Raw genomic sequence first — 19,424 nt, forward strand, 5'->3', positions numbered from 1 at the left:
TTCAAAGCTTAAATGCATTTCTCTATGAAGCAGTTAAGAATTTTCTGGAGGAAGGGTTTCATATGACATATGCTATAATTATTCTGAGAAATGGGCCTCTGTCTGACTGCCGTGAGGCTTGCCACCCCGAGGGGAGCAGGGACGATACCTGGCTGTAGTTGAGGATCTTGAAGACAGACTCGGAGACAAAGAGTATCTTCCCTCGGTCACATCCTACGACAAATAAAAATCCATCTGCTGCCTAATCAGGAGAAATGGATAATCGAGTTATCACACTTTAGGAAATAGGACTTGTAATCACGTTGATAGCAAATCAAGGACTTGTTTTCTAAGGCTCCAAATTACAGGAACATTCATTCACAATTTTCACAAGACACTTGAATCCTTGATGGGAACAGACGCTCCCCAGGGCCACTGACGGATCTTATGTCCCTCTGCCTCGGATATTTACATACATCCAGAAAGCACTGAATGACTACAGGGAAAAGGCCAATCCTGAGAGTTCCAGTTCAAACAAAAACTCTGTGCGAAATCACATTTCATTGTTGCAACTGTAATTACCCTAGGGAGAACTCTATAGAATCTGAGATCAGAATCCCTTGTCCAATGTCTTAGCCACCATCTTCCCTGAACATTGCTTGCCACTTCGAACACACTGGCCGGGGGGAGCTGCACCCTGAGAGCCAGCACAGGATGGCACGAGCAGCTGAGCGGCCCTCCAGCTGCCAGGCTGCGGGCAGCAGTCAGGTACATGTGGGACAGCCTGTGAAGCTCTCAGAGCTTCAGCTGTAGTCTCTACCAAATGTGCTTTTATCTCTAGCAACACTTCAGATCTTCACCTGTATTGAAACTGAGGACTCTAAGGGACACTTTGTACTTTCCTTTTTCTTGTCTTATAATACAAATACCTTAGCCATGGATCAAGAGAAATTAGTTTTCAAGCCTGTGTACATCTGAGTCACACTGGTACGGGGGTTCAAACAAGACCAGCAACACAGCCCTGTGCCAGCCATCAACATGGAAATGAAAGCCAAAACCACTGTAGGGGTGGGCACTGTGGAGCTGTAAGTTCAGCTACTGCCTGGGATCCCCACATCCTACGTTGGCGGGCTCCTGTAGACAGTGAACTCCTGGTTCTTGAGCCTCAGTTCCCCCAGTGCTACCACATGGCGAGCCAATCTCTTGCTTTATTCACTCATTTTGAGTCTGCTCTTTGGAAAAAAACCAGAAGATCTCTGTACCCATTTCCACAAAAGTACCTTTGGGATTTAAGTTAATTCACCGAACCAGGGAATGAATGTAAGTGGCTGCAGGTGAAGGAATGGTACATGTGCTGCTGGGGAGGCAGCAGTGATGGGGCGAACAGATCAGCATTGCTGTGTGCACCTGGCAGCCCACCCAGCCGGAAGGAAGCCAGGAGGGATCCTTTCCTAAGTTAGGTCGCTAAGCTGGCTGGGGGCAAGGGATGACAGTGAGGAGGAAGTGCCTCTTTGGGCCACCATCTGCTGGAAGCCGCACTCTGCCAAAAAGCAGGGTATTAATAACTTCCTCATTTGCCTGGCAGACAGCCTCTCATCTCACAAGAAGACTGGCTTGAGGCTCTCCATTGATGTGGCAGCTTAGGTGGCTGGAAAGGTGTCTGGCAGGAAGGTGACAGAGGGTTTCTGCTGGGCAGAGGGTTGTGGGGCTGGCTGGGCAAAGTCAGGGCTGGACTGAGTCAAGGGTAAAGCAGACTTTAACCGAGGCATGTTAAAGCGAGCCGGCTCCAGAGCCCCATGAACAGAGTCTGTGCAGGGAGACCGTGAACACCCCAACTCTACCGCACTCTGTAGGTAGGCCAAGGGGGGAGGGGGCTGGGCACAAGGGGCCAGCTGGGGAGCCAAGCTGAGAGCCCTGCAGGGAGCACAGGGCCCGGGGGCCAACAAGGGGCAGGTCTGTTCTTGGAGAACACAGGCCATATATACACCAGAGTGTTGGTTGGGCTGCCAAGTCTGCAAAACATGGGGAAGCAGAGATTCTAGATGGATAAGGTTTGCCGATGCCTGATCACAGCTTATTAAAAGATATTTAGAGGTACTTATTGAGGTACTTAGTGCTGCTAGACTGGCATGGGCGAGGGAAAGTGGAAGGCTAGCTCCTGCAGCCAAACTATCGTTTAGATAGCTGCTGAGGGCTTTCCCCCGCCCTCCCCAAAACATCAAGGCAGCAGTATGTTCATTGGGACCCATAGTTTGCAGGGCCCAGTACAAAATGAAAATGTTGGGCATCCTGGGTGAAAAATTAAGATTTTTCAAGATGGTGACAGGAGAGTACTGAATCAACCATTGTGCTCGGGGTAAGTGCCTGGAGCCAGGCCTGCCACACTTAGTGTTTTTTGTTGAAGGGGTGGCTTTCTTTCTTTTTTTTTTTTAATTTTAATCTCAGCACATCCTGAGACCAAGGACATTTCTTTTTTTTGTTTGTTTGTTTAAATGGGCTTATATATATATATATATATATATATATTTATATATTTATATATTATATATATATATAAATATATAATATATTTATAATATATATATATTTTTTTAAAAGATTTATTATTATTATTATTATTATTTTTTTTTATTGGAAAGGCGGATATACAGAGAGGAGAGACAGAGAAGAAGATCTTCCATCCGATGATTCACTCCCCAAGTGAGCGCAATGGCCGATACTATGCCGATCCAAAGCCAGGAGCCTCTTCCGGGTCTCCCACATGGGTGCAGGGTCCCAAAGCTTTGGGCCGTCCTCGACTGCTTTCCCGGGCCACAGGCAGGGAGCTGGAAGGGAAGCGGGGCTGCCGGGATTAGAACCGGCGCCCATATGGGATCCCGGGCATGTAAGGTGAGGACCTTAACCACTTGCGCCACCGCGCCGGGCCCACCCAAGGACATTTCTACAGGAAGGATGAAGGGGTAGGGCAGAGTTGGGGGTCTGAAGCACTGAGCCCCGAGAGTGCTATCCCAAAGGCCATGCATGTGGGCTCCACCCGGAAGTGACTGTCATGGATTTGCATACTTCTAGAACAGTGCCATGTGTCCTGAAGCAAGAATGTTCTCTGAACTCATAAATAAACCAGAATGAAAGGCAGAGGCCTGCACATCCTTTCTGAAAGTCACAAAGGGTTCAAAGTGTCACTGATGACAAGCTGGGCCATTTGGGTAGACATAAAAGCCCTATGTTGGTTGAAGAACATGAACTGCATCCTGCAAAAGATGCTAAAATCCTAGCCTAGTAAGAATTCATGTATGATAGAGCCCCCAGGGGAGTACTGTAGCTGTCCAGAATGGGGCACCCATAGGACGCCTTCTTAGGCGAGAAGTCCTGCGTCAGAAGCACCATGAAGCCACCTAGCCCATGGCTGAAGAGTTGTACTGGATTGCAGGAGCCACTTACAGAGGGAAGTGCAGCAATGGCTGTAGCTCTGGAAAATCTAGACCCTTGCTTCTACACGCTGCTCAGTATTGGAAGGCGACCAAGTGGCCCCTTCCCCAGTAAGCTGCAGTTCAACATTAGGGCCTCCAGTGCAGACATATCCTCGGTGACAAGAGAGGCAGTCTGCCACCCACTCCAGTTGTTCTGGCTATGCAGACCTGGCAAGGCCTTCTTGTTTTAAGAATGAACCCAGCTAGCTGCTACTAATGTGAGATGGTTGTATGAGAAGACAGAGCCTGGCTCAGGCTGACCTCACAACACCACCACAGCATCCCCACACAACCTGCACAGGACAGATGTCAAGAAATGAAACTTTTGCTATTCATCGGGTCTTCCATTTCTTGCAGCCAAGAGCGTTCCCATTTGACAGAGCATTGGAGAGAGCACCTGGGCCAGGTCAAGAGTGCCTGGGGTGAACCGACAACAGGTACCAGTGAGGGAAACATCCGGCTGCACTGGCTTCTACTCCTGTGCTCTACAGCCAAAGATTTCCACTCCAGATGCTGCAGGGGACTGGGCAGGCAAGGTCAGCCCTGGCTGCGTGGGACAGGGGATAGGTATCCTTCCTTAGAGTTACGGTTTTCTTTTTTTCTACCTTAAGTTCCAAACCAGTTCCTCTCTCTTCCGCCTATAGGTAAATCTCACTCTTTACAGCAGCAAAAGTGGACTCTGTGCAGACCGGGTTCCGCGCAGAATTCCACTGAAGGGAGAAGCCAGCTAGTTCCCAGAGGACCACCTCAAGCAGCTCGCTGCACAAACTTGACAAAGAAGTGTAAAGTCAAGTAGGCAGAAGCATCTCCTCTTCCACTGGATCTTCTTGTTCACCTTTGTTGTTTTGACTTAGAGACTTAGGTGGGAATTTCTGTGTTCCTGGTTATGCCAGAAGAAAGATTCTCCAATGTTGTCAGTTTCTGGCCCCTTCTAAGGTCCTCACTCCCTCTTATTTTATACAAAATCCTGCCTCTTCTGATTTAAAATCACAGCAGCAAAGTTCTTTCATTTTCACCCAAGCAGGGTCAAAGAAGAACAAAAAGGTTTTGTGGGGGAACATGACGCCTACCCAAACAGTGACATAAAGATGGGGACTCTGGCCTGGTTAAGCTTTTACCTGTGACACTGGCATCCATACTGGAGCACTGGCTCACATCCTGGCTGCTCTCCTTCCAATCCAGCTCCCTGCTAATGCTGACCTAAGTTCTTGCGCCCTTGCCATGCACATGGGAGAATACGGACTGAGTTCTAGGTTTCTGCCATAGGCCTGGCCCAGCTTGGACCATTGTGGCCATTTTGGAAGTAAGCCAGTAAATGGAAGATCTCTCTATCTCTGTGTTACTGTCTTTCCAATAAAACAGATCTTAAAAACAAAGCAAATACACAAAAATCAGAAAGGTGGCAACCTAAGAGAGGACGTGTGCACATATGGTTCATATTCAGGTGTCAGATCCCACTCGCTAGGGCTTACTCTGAAACGTATCCAAACACATGCTATGCAAAACAATCCCAAATTAGCCACATACCCTGAGAATGAGGTGTTTCAATTCATCGTCTGACAGAAATGTTGGCTTGTAGTTTGCTTCTGTGTAGGGATTTGTGGCACCTTAGAGGAAAAGAAGAAAAGTTGGCACACTTGACGTTGACCTAATGCCTCACTCCACCTCCCTACCTCACGCCATCTGGGACGGGACCTGGTCTCTACCATGCAGGACTTTCATCTCTCCTCCTTTTTCCATAATGGAGACAGGGTTAATCTGGCTTTGGACAGAATCCTACAATCCCAGAGAATTCCACTGAAAAGAGAAACTGCTGTTTACAGGAGATTTAAACTTGCTTGTCTCATTTAAGGGAATGAGAATTCCCAGAAGAGTTCCAGAAGTCTGCCTCTAAGAGGGAAAGCAGCCGCAGTGGCTCCTGCAGGCATCCCCTCCTGTGCTGGCTCCAGTGGTGGCCGAGCACTCCCCCAGGTCACCACCACCCGTACAGGAAATCATCCAGCCCCCTCACCGGGCCCTGGGGAAAGGCACCGTGGAAGGTAGTTAGTGCGAGTCTCTCTTCACCAGGGATGAGTGAAGGGCACTTGGCAACTCCTTCAGTTAACACAGCACTAGCCCCCTGGGACTAACAGAGGGCAAGCCTTGGGCTTTAAACTCAGGCTGTCTGTCTGGTGTTCCCCAGAACAACAGCTGAGAAAGATGGCAGTGGAGGGAGAACAGGGAAGGAATCGAGCCAAACGGATCCACAGCAACCTAAAGCCACGTGGGGAACGCAGCTGACTGGATGCGCCTGCGACTTGCACGTCAACCAGCTCAGTACCTAGCCTACCTACCCACGCCTCTGCTTTTCATCCTAACTTGAGATTTGCCACTTTTCCCCTTCCATTTTAGTAGAAACACTTCTATAATAATTTAACTCACTGTCTTTGCTCATTTTTAATGATGTTTTTGAATGTAATGATGATCAGAGGTCAAAATCGGCTTCCTATTTCTATAGACCTTGTGCAAGTGTAAAGATACCACTCTTTAATGACACAGGTCAGAGGTCAGAGTGGGTGTCAGTCTTCCAATTTCTGCCAACAGTCCAAGGCTAGCTATGGAAAGTTCCAGAACAGCATTCACTAAAATGTCTGACACATTTTCCTTACGATCTGGAAAAGCACTTCCACTTTTCAGCCTCTATTTCCTCACCCTCTCCACAACTGGAAAAGAAGGAAACCACTGCTTCCCTCACAAAGAGCCAACCTGGTTGAGGAAAATTCTAGGAAGATGAAAATATCACCCGTGTTCATTTCTGACACTGAAATGCAGCAGGAGCCATTAGCTGGTGACTCATTCTTCAAAGGAATCCTGACAAATTCGCCTCTGAAAAAACCCAAACAGCCTTTCGAGTGTCCCTGCCGTGAGGTGGAGTCCAGGGGCACACACAATCCCACAGGACACCACGTCAGCAGTGCCCTCCCCGCTAGGCAGGAAGCCCACTGCCAGGCACACACGCAGAGATGTGCAGGGCATACGGCTTGGGCCTTCTGGGGCTCTGTGACTGCAGAGTTGCATCCCAAGACTTACCCCGTCTCAGTTAACACCTGGCACCAGGGCTGCTGCTGACAAACACAACGTACTACATGCAGCGAGGTGCTAGGATGGAATCGACCTTCGCCTGGACACTCGGGAACATTCTAGCCAAGGATGGCAACATTGGTGGACACGGATGTGAAGGACAGTCAGCCTGCACCAGGGCCTCACCTCTCAGTGTCTTCATATGCTGGACGGCCATTCTGAGCACGGTCAGCTTGTCCAGTTTCCTGGACATGGCATTACACGTTGGTACCAAAGACGCCAGTTCATCAATGAAACTGTTCATTTTATCCCGGCGCCTCTTTTCAATCTGACTGTGAGCTTCCCTGCACAGCAACATGAAAGATGATATCTCAGGAAATGGAACCGAGTATTAGGGAAACGACAAAAATAAATGAGTTGTAACTTCTCAATATTCCTCAGATAGGACAGATGTCGATTTTGCAGAATGGTGTAGACTGGCTGCTTCTACTAACGTCACTCCCCAAAAGCAGTCTCCCTGCCAGGGCAGTTCCCGTTTCCTTACATTCACCCCATTCTTAGCATTCAGGAAGAGAATGCTATAAACTGTCATTCCAAGGAAACTGAATCAGTTTCTCCCCATTGCTTCCACTCCCAGCCTCTGCAAAACTGGATTTAGAGATGGGAGTGGAAGGAGAGAGAAGGGAAGCAGAGGTTTCACAGAGCAGTGTCTGGAGCAGCCACTACAGCCCAGCCCACAGTGGGTTGTCTGTGCTCCAAGTGGAGCCCACAGTGTGGCCAGTGGATGATATCATGTCCTCCCACTGTTAGCCTGTCTGAGGCTCATTGCACTAATGCATGTGGGCCATCTGTGGTTCAGGTGGGACTCTCCAACATGCAGCAGACCTTGCATCTGAGCCCCAGAGCTTCCCTGAGGGGTACCGAGGTACAGCAGCAGGTACATGGCACCACCTGCAAAGGTTGTCTGCCAGGGGGAAACTTGAGAGGTTGGACCACCGCTTTGTGCAACCCCTGGTTCTGTGCATCACAACACAATCCTGGATAGGTCTGCCACTGATGGCAGGGGAGGCCCCAGAGCCAATGGGAAGAGGTCAGCATGTGGGACTGAAGGCGGGGGAGGTCCCCTGAGAGGATCTTCTCAGCGGAGCAGAGTGTGTGCTTTGTCCTGCCCTTGTGGAGTGTCTTACAGCTCTGAGAAGCATCACTCCAGGAGCACAGCACAGCCCAGACATGGACTCCCTGAGACAGGCCTCCTTTGTGGGGCCCAGGAGTCAGGGAGGAAGAGCCTGCTACAGATAAGGGCAGGGGAACTGGAGGGATTTCTTGCTAGCTCCACAGTCTCTGTTAGCTTCAGCATGTGTAGACAGCAAAGGCTGAAGGCCAGCTCCACTTCGAAAAAGCAGAGGGCAAATGGTGATGTCAAGTCAAGACCCACTGCCCTGCTTCTTAAGGACATGACAGTGCCCAAAAGGACCAGTGGCCACGCAGGGATTGAGCACTCGGTGTACTTCAGCTGCCCTCTAGACAGCTGAAACTCAAAGTTTGTGGGTGAAATGGGGTCAAGACTTACCTTGCATTTTTGATCCTGCCTTGGTGCTCTGTGTATTCTAACCTGGGTGGGGAGGGAAGCAAAAGATAAAAATGCAATCCTCTATAAGTGCACGGCCATTACTCACTCCTGTTCTCTTTCTGCCTGACTCGTGTTTGCTCTTGGTGGCTGGCCACATAGGGAAGGAGCTTGGAGGGAGACAGGCTGGAGCCTGCCAGTTCATGGTCTCCGTGCTTATCTCTGGTTAAGGACATGGGAATGTAACCATGCAAGAAAACGGCTACGGGGATACAGAAGTTCAAATGACTAGGTTCATGGTACCTTCCATGGGGGTCATCTTTGTCTGTGTCCATGCTTTCTCTGGAAAAACAAGAGAGAATGTGACTGTTAATGAAGATATATAGAATAGCTTGGTGTCATACAGAAATCTCTCATTCATCCAGAAACCCAACTGTTGGCTCGAGGAGCCTTGGTACTAATTCATGAAGGAGAATAGTAAAACAATGAATGTGCAAAGCTGACACAGCTTTTCAGATTATCATGTGAGAGTTACATACAGTCTCAGTGGAGTTTGGTTGTTAACATCAATTTTACCTTATTCTGACTGAAAATTAAGAATATATAGTGCTGATGGAAACTCTTGCAGCATCCACAACCTCATTCCTTCAGCATTCTGGATAAATGGAGCTTATTCCATTTGCAAAACATATAAAGCATCAAAGACACCCATATACACCTGTCTGTTTGATGGAGAGGGAGAGTAAGGGGAGGAAGGGAATGAGAGCAACAGAGGGGTACTGGAGCAGAGCTAGGCTGCATTTCCAAGGCACTGAAACACATGGTCTGGGCTTCAGGACCTGGCACGGAGGGGAGCAGTGGGCCGAGGACCATTTGGCATCCTGCAGTCAAGGTTGTGCGTCCCTTGCACAGGCCCCGGAAACACAAGCTTCCTGACAGCCTGCAGCTCAGTGGGAAAAACAGATGGAATGTCCTCGAGGTGGGACTTCCAAGTCATCCCAGGTCAGCTCTGCTGCTTCCTGGTGGCCACCAGCCATCACCTGGGCTTCTCCCCACTCTCCATCACACAGGTGGGATGAAGACCCTGCTGACGTGACATCTCCTGGGCACAAATAGGTGCTCCCAGGAGCACTGGGTCACATGGCCGGCAGTCTAGAACAGTCTAGGTGTCTTGGCTTCCTCAGGTCTGAGGTTCTTTGGCCAGTCTCTAAAGTTCAGAGGAAATTGAACTGGATTCTTGAACTGGAGTTTTGGAAACAAACTCCAACCCCACCCCTGCTGCTTCACAGGGTGGCTGCTCTTGAGATCGGCAGCTCTGCCTGGCTGTTCTGTGTGTCTTTGGGGTAGTCAGGCTCTGGGGAAAGGCTCCATGGTGGCTTAAACAGCCAAGACTCCAGAAATCAGAGAACATTTGCAAACTGGACTCCAACTTGTGGGGAATCGGAAGAGTGTTGCACAGCAACAAGTATGGAAAGCCCAGTTCTAGACTGCTGCCGTCTGTGAATGTGGAGTCAGTGGTTTGGGGACACACTGCCTGCTCCCGCTGCCAGCAGGCAGCTCCTGCTACAAGAGAGCCTTGCTGACCTTGTATCCACTGTCCTTCCACTGGACAGCACACTCTTCCTCATCTGGACTAATTTACATGTTAATTCCAGCATCTCCTAGTGGGCAGTTGCCCTCCTGCCACTGTGCTCCCCAAATCCAACTGGTGGACTTCAGCTAAAAGAACATCTGCTAGGGGGAGAATGGCAGGGGGAGGTACACCACCTTGGAGATTTTTTTCCCCCATTAAACAAAAGAAAACCTCTTCAGAGGTCATGTGGGTAAGATCCATGCAGGGGCCTGAACAGACTAAAGCATGCCTTTGAAGACTACATTGCCTCGTTCCCTAGGTATCTGTATCAATATGGGAGACTTGACTGCAGGCATAGAAATTTACTTACTCAAAAAGAAAAGTCATCAAGTCTAAAAAGAAGCAAAAATACTATTTAAGATGACAGGTACATGCTACTTTAAGTCATGTTTCGAGACAATTTCCAGGGCTCCTGCGCTGTTTTCAGAGATGGCCTCTACAAGCACTCACTCCCCAGACACCCACTGAGCACCTGCTACTTGCTGTCTTCTTCTCACAGGAGGCCTCAGACCAAGTCTCCTTGAAACTTCCTGAGACTACACCCACAGCCTTCATCCCCTTGCTCAAAGGAGAGAGGAGGCAGAATGTGGCTTCCAGGCTGTTCATCTTCCCTGGACATGGAATAGTCTGGGGATAGGAGGAGATAAGGCCCCCCCCTCCCCCTCGCAGAGCTGGGGGCATCCTTGGGCTTAAAACCTAGGCAAGGATAAAGGCAACCCCAACCTCACGGTCACCTAGCATTACCGTCCTCCCAGCCCTGCATCTAGGGGCAGCAGCAGCTGGCCCCTGGGTGGCCCACACCTGTAGGTGGACACTGAGCACTGCCTAGGGATGGACGAGCCCTGCAGGCCTTACTGGTAGTCAGTAGAGCTTCCTTTGCGCTTGCGATTGCAGTCCATGCCTCCAGAGCTGAGGGAGCTGGATAGCAGGTCCGGGGGGCCGGGGGACATGAAGTCACTGATGGTGGAAGAAATGTCCATCCTCTGGTCCGCCATGGGAGGCTCTGGAATTATTAGCAGGCGGGTGTTGATTGCAATGGAGTTGGCTTAAGGTATTCACACATCTCAGCTCCCACCAAACCACAGGCACAAAGAAGAAAGCAAAGGGTAGGACACAGGAAACTGAGCAGCCCTGTTCCATCTTCTGGAGAAGACACAAAAGCCCCCAGAGGCTGAGCTCCTGCAGCTCAAGGAGCAACAACCCTGTGCCGTCCCCGCTGTGCCCAGGGTCCCAGATGCTCGCTGAGGGCCTCAGGTCATCTGCCAGTTGGTACACTTGCGCTCGATGAGATAAATGAATGTGATTTACTGGTTGTCTTCTTCAGTGGAAAAACTTCAAGAAAACAGCCTTCTTCTGAGCCTACTTCCTTCTTGGGAAGCAGGAGTTCAGGGCCACTCTCTCTCAGGAGTCCCACCTTTCCTGCTAGCTGCCCTTCAGTACCCAAGGAAAACCTTGCAGAATGAAGACACTGTAAATGAATCTGCCAAGCATCCCAAAAACCTATATTTTGAGAGCAGGAAAGTGAGCTGAACCCCCCAAAAGAGGCCACGTACCTTGCAAGGGACTCCAACTTCAAAACTAGGTGAGGAGGTCAGGCCCTGGTGACAGTCAGGGGTCCTGGCTCTGGGTGATCCACCTGGAGCTGTCACTCCCGGCCTCTGGGCCCGAGTTTCCTCATCTGCAAAACAAGAAGATGAATGAGAGCTCCTGGTGAACCCTTGAGGCCATCTGGGTGCCAATTCTGTACTTTTCTAAGCACTGCTAGAATGAATACTTCTGTGCATTTATCTCCATGCCCCCCACCCCTACCCCTGCACTCTCTCTCAGACTATACTACTTAAGAGTGGGACTAGCAGTCAACATTGTGGCACAGTGGGTTAACCTGCCATTTGAGAGGCTCACATCCCCTGTAAGTGTGGGCCTGAGTCCTGACTGCTCGATTATGGATCTAGCTCCCCACTAATGTGTCTGTTAAGCCAAGAACATGCATCCCTCTACCCATGTGAGAGACCTAGATGCAATTTCAGGCTCTTGGCTTCTACCAGGACTAGCTTTGGCCATTGTTGCCAGCTGGGAAGTAAGGCAGAGGATGGAAGATCTTTCTGTTTCTGTGAATTCTGAAAAGGAAGGAAGGAAGGAAGGAAGGAAGGAAGGAAGGAAGGAAGGAAGGAAGGGAAGAAGGAAAGAAGGAAGGAAGGAAGGGAGGGAGGGAAAGAGAAAAGGAAAGAGAGAAAGAAAGAGAGGGAGAGAGGGAGGGAGGGGGAAGGAAGGAAGGAAGAAAGAAAGAAAGAAAGAAAGAAAGAAAGAAAGAAAGAAAGAAAGAAAGAAAGAAAGAAAGAAAGAAAGAAAGAAAGAAAGAAAGAAAGAAAGAAAGAAAGAAAGAAAGAAAGAAAGAAAGAAAGAAAGAAAGAAAGAAAAAAGAGAGAGAGGTGGGGAAGGAGGAAAGGAGGGAGAAGAGAAAGAACAGAAGGAAGGAAGAAAAAGAACAAGACTGATGGATTAAAGAAACACAAGTTGTGTGTTTAGGAATGTATTGAAACACTGTGCTTTGGACACGTTCCAGTCATTTCTATCTTCAACCAAAAAACTCTACCAGTAAGGGAGGGGAACACACACACACACACACACACACCATTTTCACTTACACATACAATTATTACTGATGGTACTTTAATTCTAGGGACATCTCTCTGCAGTCCCTTCTACCCTTGCCCTTGTTTTCTACCATGTCAGTCTCCCACCCCATGTCCCATGTTCACCTAGACACTTGGACATGACTGTCTTGAAACCCTTCCCTCCTCTGGCTGCCGTTTCTCGCACACTGCTAGCAACCACTTTCATCCTCGCTTGACAAGCTTCTAACATCGACCCAGTCCTCACCTTCAGCCAATAGCTGAGCAAAGAGGCCAGCGCCACCCTCAACAGCCCAGCACTTCCAATGGGACCCTACAGTCAGTCAAGCCTGGGCTCCTCCTCTCATCTACTGGAAGCCTTAGTACCATTCCCAGCTGGATAAAAACACGAGTTCTGTAACTCCCACCTTGGGAGATGGAAAATATTTTTGAACATCACTTCCCACCAGCTACTGGCCCATTTCTCTGTCTCCAGCTCTTTTCCTCTTAATTTTTGTACCTCGGCTCAGATCAGGTTTTTGTCCTGCTATTTCAACACAAAGAGTTTCCATGACTTTCCACTTCCTGAGCCAAAGGCCAGCTCTCCAGGCCCTAAGTGCCTGGCCCATCTGTGGCATCTGATGGAGCCGGACTCGCCCTCCTGCCTCTTGACTTCAGAGATGCCAGCCTCCATGGTCCTCCTTCCAATTCTTTGGTCATTCCTTTTTTTTTTTTTTTCTTTTAGCTGCCTCTGCACTGCCCTCCCCTCTCACTGAGGGTTCTGTGCATGGTCTGTGAGTCCCTTTCAGTCTAGGATCACCATGTGGGAGCTCCACACAGATTTACTGCTTCAAGTATTGCCTAGATTGGGACCACTGCCAGATGCTCATGCTCAACTACCCTCTTGACGCCTCCCTCTGAAGAGTCAACAGAAACCTCAAGCTGAAACTTCCAGAACCGGGAACCTGATGGCTTCTCCATCTGGGAGCAGTACCACAATCCTGCTCCCCGGCCAGGACTCCAACCCGCCTAACTCCTGTCTCCATAACCTTGCACCTGACCCATCTGTAAATCCCATCTACTCAACACTGCACAAACAGAATTCAGCCACTTCTTTCCTCTTTCCTCCATTTCTCTGTTCTCAAACAGCACTCAAACTTTCACTAGTGATGCTTCCTTGGCTGTGTAAAAGAACACAGACCTTGCCAACCACCTAAGCCAGTGCCTAATTTTATTTTTTTCCACGGTCTTTACCAAGATTTTGATCAAGAGTGATTTCCTCTTTACTCACCATGCCCTCTGTCAGGACAGCAGGTGTTTTGCAGAGTGTTTGCACCCCTAGCACCTAGAATACTTTCCAGCACATACTAAGCGTTTGATAAGTAGACACTCAACAGGTGATTTTATGATTTGGGAATAGCAATTCTTTATCTTACACCTTTGAACTTGATTGTAAAAATTCTTCTCACCCCCAAAATAATTACTAACACTTTTCCAATTTTACCTTTTATTCATACTTTACCTTAGTACTTAAGGGAACATTTTCTTATTTCCTATTAATGGATAGACTTTTGTCCTAACACTATTTGTCGGCCATATATTTTGTTAGCAATTGTTTGAAATGCTATCATTGGTTTATCTACTATTTCTGGACTTTCTATTCTGTTCTTCTGCTCTCATTCTTGCCATTCTACCAACCATGCTGTTTTCATGATTGCAGCTTTAGAATTTGTTGCTGTATTCAAGAGAACCAATCATTTGGCTCTTATTACATTTTTTCCCTGTCTTCAGAAATGCCATGGTTATTCTAATTTATCCTTCAGTGACTTACAATGACATAATCACTTTAGAGAGTTTTCTGACCTTGTCACTTTACACTCAGAGAAGCAGGGCCAGGGACGCAAGCAGAGCCACCCTCTTCCTGGCCCCCTGGGCTGCGTGCCAGACACGGGGTGCCCTGGTGTCCCCACCCTCTCTTCTGGAGCAGTCAAGTGACTGGACATGGTGGAATGTTGTAAGTGTCAGGGTTCCAGAGAGAAACCACAGTCCTGAGAGAAAGGACTGCCACGCGAGCTGTAGCTATGGGGGTGGTGGGAAGGAATTACTCATTCATTACCTGAAGTCACAGTTGTTAAACCTCCAATCCAGCATGTGAGGACTGAGGGACTGCTGGATGTGTCGATCACCTCAAAGCGATGCTCATGCTTTGTAATCTCCTCGCCAGCCAGTCAACTTCTTCCCAAAACCTACGGCAGGAACCATGGGGTGCGCACAAGTGAGGTCAAGGCGGGCAGCACTTAGTCCCCGCGGCAGGGAGGACGACTAGCCAGGCTCTGTCCCCTAGCACCCCGCACTGTGCTCAGTGCCAGGCTCGAGGCCCCCCCTTCCACTCCTTCTTAACTCCCCACTGCAGATCCACCTGGCAGGAGACATTTTTGTATGAAAACCAGCGCCCTCTGTGTTACTGCAAAGGAATGTATGAGTCTGTTGTCAGCTAGGCTTGTTTCTCCCATCGGTGGAAGAAGTAAATACTACACTTTTTGGACAGCCCTGCCGCTGTTTTTCATAGATGAACTCGCTCACTCCATGTGGCCCGCACCGTTGTTTCCTTTATCACACAGAGACAGACTGAGGCACAGAGGGCGATAAGCCAGCCAGGGAAAGGTGGGCCTTCTGAAGCCCCCTCCCACCACCGCACACCTCACTCAGCTCTCCCAGGTGAGCACGGGGACCAGAACCCAGACACCGAGGACCAGCAGTGAACCTGTCTAGAAAACAGCATGCCAGCCAGGCCACCACCTGGGACCCGGTGCAGGCACGGAGCCGAACTGCTTAAGGGAAACATCTGCGAGCCTCAACTACCCCCAGCACGCAGGGGGCACAGAGAAAGCCACTCTGCATGGGGCATGCTGCCGTTCCCTCTCTGACAGCACAAGGGGCCTCCGAGCAACTCTCTCTGCTGCAGGCTTCCTGCCTCCAGGAAGAACTGAACTGAAGAAAAGACAAAAGTGCCTCCCCATCGCCCAACCCCAGTCCTCAGCCCCTGCTCTGAGGCCAAGGCTCGCCTCTTCCATGGAGCCTTCCTAATTTCTGCAGCAAAGGCGGCATCATTTCCCACTGCATGGGCTAATCCTCCCGGTCTCTGGCATACACCATGAGAGACCCTCTGGGGATGGACCCCTGCACAGCTGCTCCTGCCCTCTCACCACACTCCTCTTCACTGTCAGGTTCAGAACCCTCCCCAGGGGGACTCACCCATCCTGGGCACCTTCTAGTTCCCAAGCCTCAACATGGGGGGAGTAGCAAGAAAAAGATGCAAAATCCTCAGCCTACGATATGTAATTCTGTCTAAATTTGATTCCCTGTGCGGGTCACATGCTATCCTCCCAGCCCCCAAATTAGCAGCCCGGCATCCACCCTGGACTCCCTCCCTCTCTCCGCACAGCCCTCGGAGGGAGGGGTCGAGCTGCTGCCCACAGTCTCCAGTCCCTGCCTCTCTGCTTAACCACCATCCTCTCTGTGGGGGCAGACAGGACAACCCCTCTTGGCTTGGGACACTTCTCTGCTCCACTTCCCTGCTGCACACTGAGCCTTCCAGACAGAACCCCACATTACCTGGCAGGAAACATCAGGCTTCGCTTGGTCTCCAGCCCAAGCCTGCCCATCAGCTGCCGGAAGCTCCGGCCAGACTGCCATAGTGAGGGCTGTAGCAGCTGCCTGGCTGAGCCGGCCTGGGGGCAGGGACGGGGCAGCCCTCTCCACCCCCTAGCCCGAGGCCTGGTGGAGCTCTGCTTTTCTCCCACGGCCCTCAGGTGGGTTGCACCTGCCTTCCCTGCCGCTGGCAGCTCACACCCAGCGCCTGCTTTCAGGACAGTCTCCCCACATGTCCAGGCCCCAGCTTACGGGAGCCTCTCCGTTCCCAGCCCATACCTCACCCCAGGTGCTACCTAGCAAACATGAAATGAGTGAACAAGTGCACGTCCTTTCTGCGTGTCCCACTTGAATGTAGGCTCTGCTAAGGTCCATGTGAAATGTGTCACCTTCACCACTGTTGCCAAGGAGCACACTCAGGGAAGTAACAAAGGCTAACGTAAATGCAGGCTCGCCCTCTGTTACTAAACAATAACCACAAGGTCTTTGTTGTGCGCTTCGACAAGGTAAAGAAACTTAGCAGCTTCAATTATTTTTGGAAAACTGTTTTCACTTCCAAAAGGTGTGCTTAGATGTAAGAACGATCAATAAAATAATATACAAGTGAACTACCGGGACCACTTGAGCAAGGATCTCAGAGCATGCCCTACATTGGGACCTGGGGCAGGTGGGAGACTGGGTGGGGCTTCTCCTCAATATTCCCTTTAGCCCTTGTAACTTTTTATCCTAATCAACAATGTAAAGATTGCTAAAATATAATAAAAATTAAATAAATAAATGTATTTTTTATTAAAAAAAAAAAAAGAAACAACATACAAGTGAAAAAACCCCACTGTGCTAACCACTGCCAAAAGGGATGTGTCAGGAGAGGTGTTGGGGGCCCCTTGGGGCCGGCCTGGGGACACCATTTGCGTGGCTCACAACAGGGACGATGGCAGCAGGGCCTGGCCTGTGATCCCACGTGGAGTCTGTGGGTGTGTCCACTTCTGAGCTAGAGATTCTCAAAGTGAGGAGGGAAGACCTGCTGGCTGGCCAGAGAAAGTAGGGCCATGAAGGTTGAATGCCAGCTCTTTAAGCAACCCTCGCCAGCCTACCGGCAGGAAGCTACCAAAACCCCTAGCTCCCACCAGGAACTGCTCCCCTTCCTCATGTCCCTGCTCTGGCACCCAGAGGCTATGAGACCAGAGGGGAGAGTCTCGGAGATTACAGCCATGTTCAAAGCTAGCGGCCCCTCCGTGTGGGAAGCTTCCGCCCTGTGGCCCTAGGACCTGTCCTCATGAACACAGCTGGCGCTGCAACAGGACATTAGACGCACATCCCTCGCTCTGTGCGCAGGACCGAGAGGCCCCCTTCACAAGGCCCCACGTGGACACTGCTGGGGAGAAAAAAATCCCTTCCATCGAGAGCCACTGTGTCCCTGAGGCTGTGGGCCGTGCAAGCCACTGGCTTGTCCGTTCGCCTAGGACATTCCTGTTCTTGAGTCAAAACCCTGTGTCCTAGGAATCCCATTTCAGAATAACCAGGACATGGGTCAGTGTTCTGATCAGGACTGTGGAACGCATCGGCGCCCGGAGCCACATGAGGAGGGACGGGCCCGGCAGCCTTACCCTGGATGACGGTGATCTCAGAACAGCTTCCTGTTCATGGTGATCATTACCCCAGCTTTCCCAGCGAGCAACTAAAGGTTGTAAAGACAATGCATATACTGCTACAAATGGCACGGCTAGGAAGTGCACTGGCTTCACTGCTGGTGCTTCTAATTACCACATTGCTACAATCCTGCCTCCAAAAACCATGTCCAAAGGTAAAACAGAGAGATAAAATTGAAATAAGCAACACAGAAACATGCATTCCAGAGGAAGGAATGAGGGGGAAATTTTAAGAGGAAATCCTGGATCTGGAAAACTACAGGAACTGAACAAACAAGTTCTCATGGAGCTTCCTGGCAGCCATGACAAAGATGGAAACACCCAGCCCTCAGTGTTTAAGACCAGAAAGTACATCCATGGGGAGGCTCTCTCCAGGCAACCTGAGGGGATGCTGTGCTAAAAAGGAAGCCCAGAGGCTGGCACTGGGACACATGCAGTGAAGCCACCACCTGCAATGCCAGCATCCCATATGGGTGCCAGTTCATGCTGTGGCTGCTACCCTTCCAATTCAGCTCCTGCGAATGGCCTGGGAAAGGCAGCTGGGTGGGAGACACAGCTGAAGCTCCTGGCTATTATGGCCACGTGCGGAGTCCATCAACAGATGGAAGATCATCAGACATCAGCTTTCGTTCTAAGATTTATTTATTATAACTGAAAAGGCAGATTTACAGAGAGAGAAGGACAGATAACAAGATTTTCCATCCACTGGTTCACTCCCTTAGTGGCTGCAGTGGCTGGAGCTGAGCTGATCTGAAGCCAGGAGCTTCTTCCAGGTCTCCCATGTGGACACAGGGTCCCAAGGCTTTGGGCCATCCTCTGATGCTTTCCCAAGCCACAAAGAGTGCTGGATGGGAAGTGGAACAGCTGGGACATGAACTAGCATGGATAAGGAATCTGGTACTTTGCAGGGGGAGGATTAGCCAATTAAGCCATTGTTGCCCAGGTCAGACATCAGCTTTCAATGATGCAACTTCATAGAAAAACACACTGGAAAAACACAAACAACGGTGACCCAATACCACTGACCTGCATCTTCTCAGAAACCCCAGATTCCCCAGGAGGGGCACCTGCATTGGCACCTCGGCACCTCCACTGCCCATGATGGGCAGGCCCCAGGCACAGACTGTGCGCTCTAAGCACTGCCTTCCTTCTCCTGCCCGAAGAGTCCCAGCAGATGGCCCTCAGAGGGCATTCCTTATGTCATGGGGTTAACATCAATACCTGCCCAGGGAGTGAACCTCAGGCTGTGTCGGTGTGTTCACATGGCAGAAACCCGTGAACAGAAGGCTGTCCCCTCTGACCCTCGGTAGGAATGCTGAGAGCCTGGGGGAAGGGCAGTTTGTTTGCCTTGCTTTGCATCACATGGATGCAGAGAACTATCCCTGAGGGGACCACAGACCTAAGGTAGCAGCTGTTTGCACCAGTTATTCAATCCAGCATTTCTAGCCTCCAGGAGAAACCTGGGCAATGTGAAGGGACACTTCAGCAGCCCTTACGTTTAAGAGGCCTCCCCAGTGTAGCTACGGAGATGACATCAAAACATATACACAGCAACGTGGCCAGATGCAACAGGCTTGTCACCCACGCGGGCAGCTGCACACTGTCCAGCATCAGGAGGTACCCAAGTATTGTGGCAGACATGTCAAGCCATTACGACAAACCTCCAGCAGGTGGCAGTCGAGCATCTTGAGGAGAAAGTGCTTTTTGTTTTCCCCCTCTAGATGTGGGACTTACAGGAGGTACAGGAGTAGGACAGGAAACAAGTTTATTGGCTAACAGGGAGGGCGTGCAGCTACGAAAGGA

General features: G+C 50.1%; 1 protein-coding gene across 14 annotated transcripts in view; it reads right to left on the bottom strand.

The window, feature by feature from the left end:
- The window catches only part of ARNTL (aryl hydrocarbon receptor nuclear translocator like), a 106,569-nt gene that overhangs the window by 21,999 nt on the left and 65,146 nt on the right, over positions 1-19,424 (bottom strand). For 4 of the 14 annotated variants that reach the window (XM_040989082.1, XM_040989080.1, XM_040989085.1 and 1 more), the window contains 8 exons: positions 14,438-14,567; positions 11,263-11,387; positions 10,565-10,712; positions 8,380-8,418; positions 8,080-8,121; positions 6,696-6,853; positions 4,977-5,056; positions 149-241 (listed from right to left, as the gene is read on the bottom strand). In XM_040989082.1, the coding sequence (XP_040845016.1) occupies positions 149-241; positions 4,977-5,056; positions 6,696-6,853; positions 8,080-8,121; positions 8,380-8,418; positions 10,565-10,704 (552 nt within the window). In that variant the 5' untranslated portion in view covers positions 10,705-10,712; positions 11,263-11,387; positions 14,438-14,567. Of the gene's footprint in view, positions 1-148; positions 242-4,976; positions 5,057-6,695; positions 6,854-8,079; positions 8,122-8,379; positions 8,419-10,019; positions 10,042-10,564; positions 10,713-11,262; positions 11,388-14,437; positions 14,568-19,424 lie in introns of those variants that run through there. The other 10 variants (XM_040989091.1, XM_040989086.1, XM_040989081.1 and 7 more) reach the window with 5 other exon arrangements.

Source organism: Ochotona curzoniae, unplaced genomic scaffold, assembly GCF_017591425.1.
Source record: "Ochotona curzoniae isolate NIBS_2020 unplaced genomic scaffold, NIBS_Ocur_1.0 contig_517, whole genome shotgun sequence".
Taxonomy (NCBI): Eukaryota; Metazoa; Chordata; class Mammalia; order Lagomorpha; family Ochotonidae; genus Ochotona; species Ochotona curzoniae.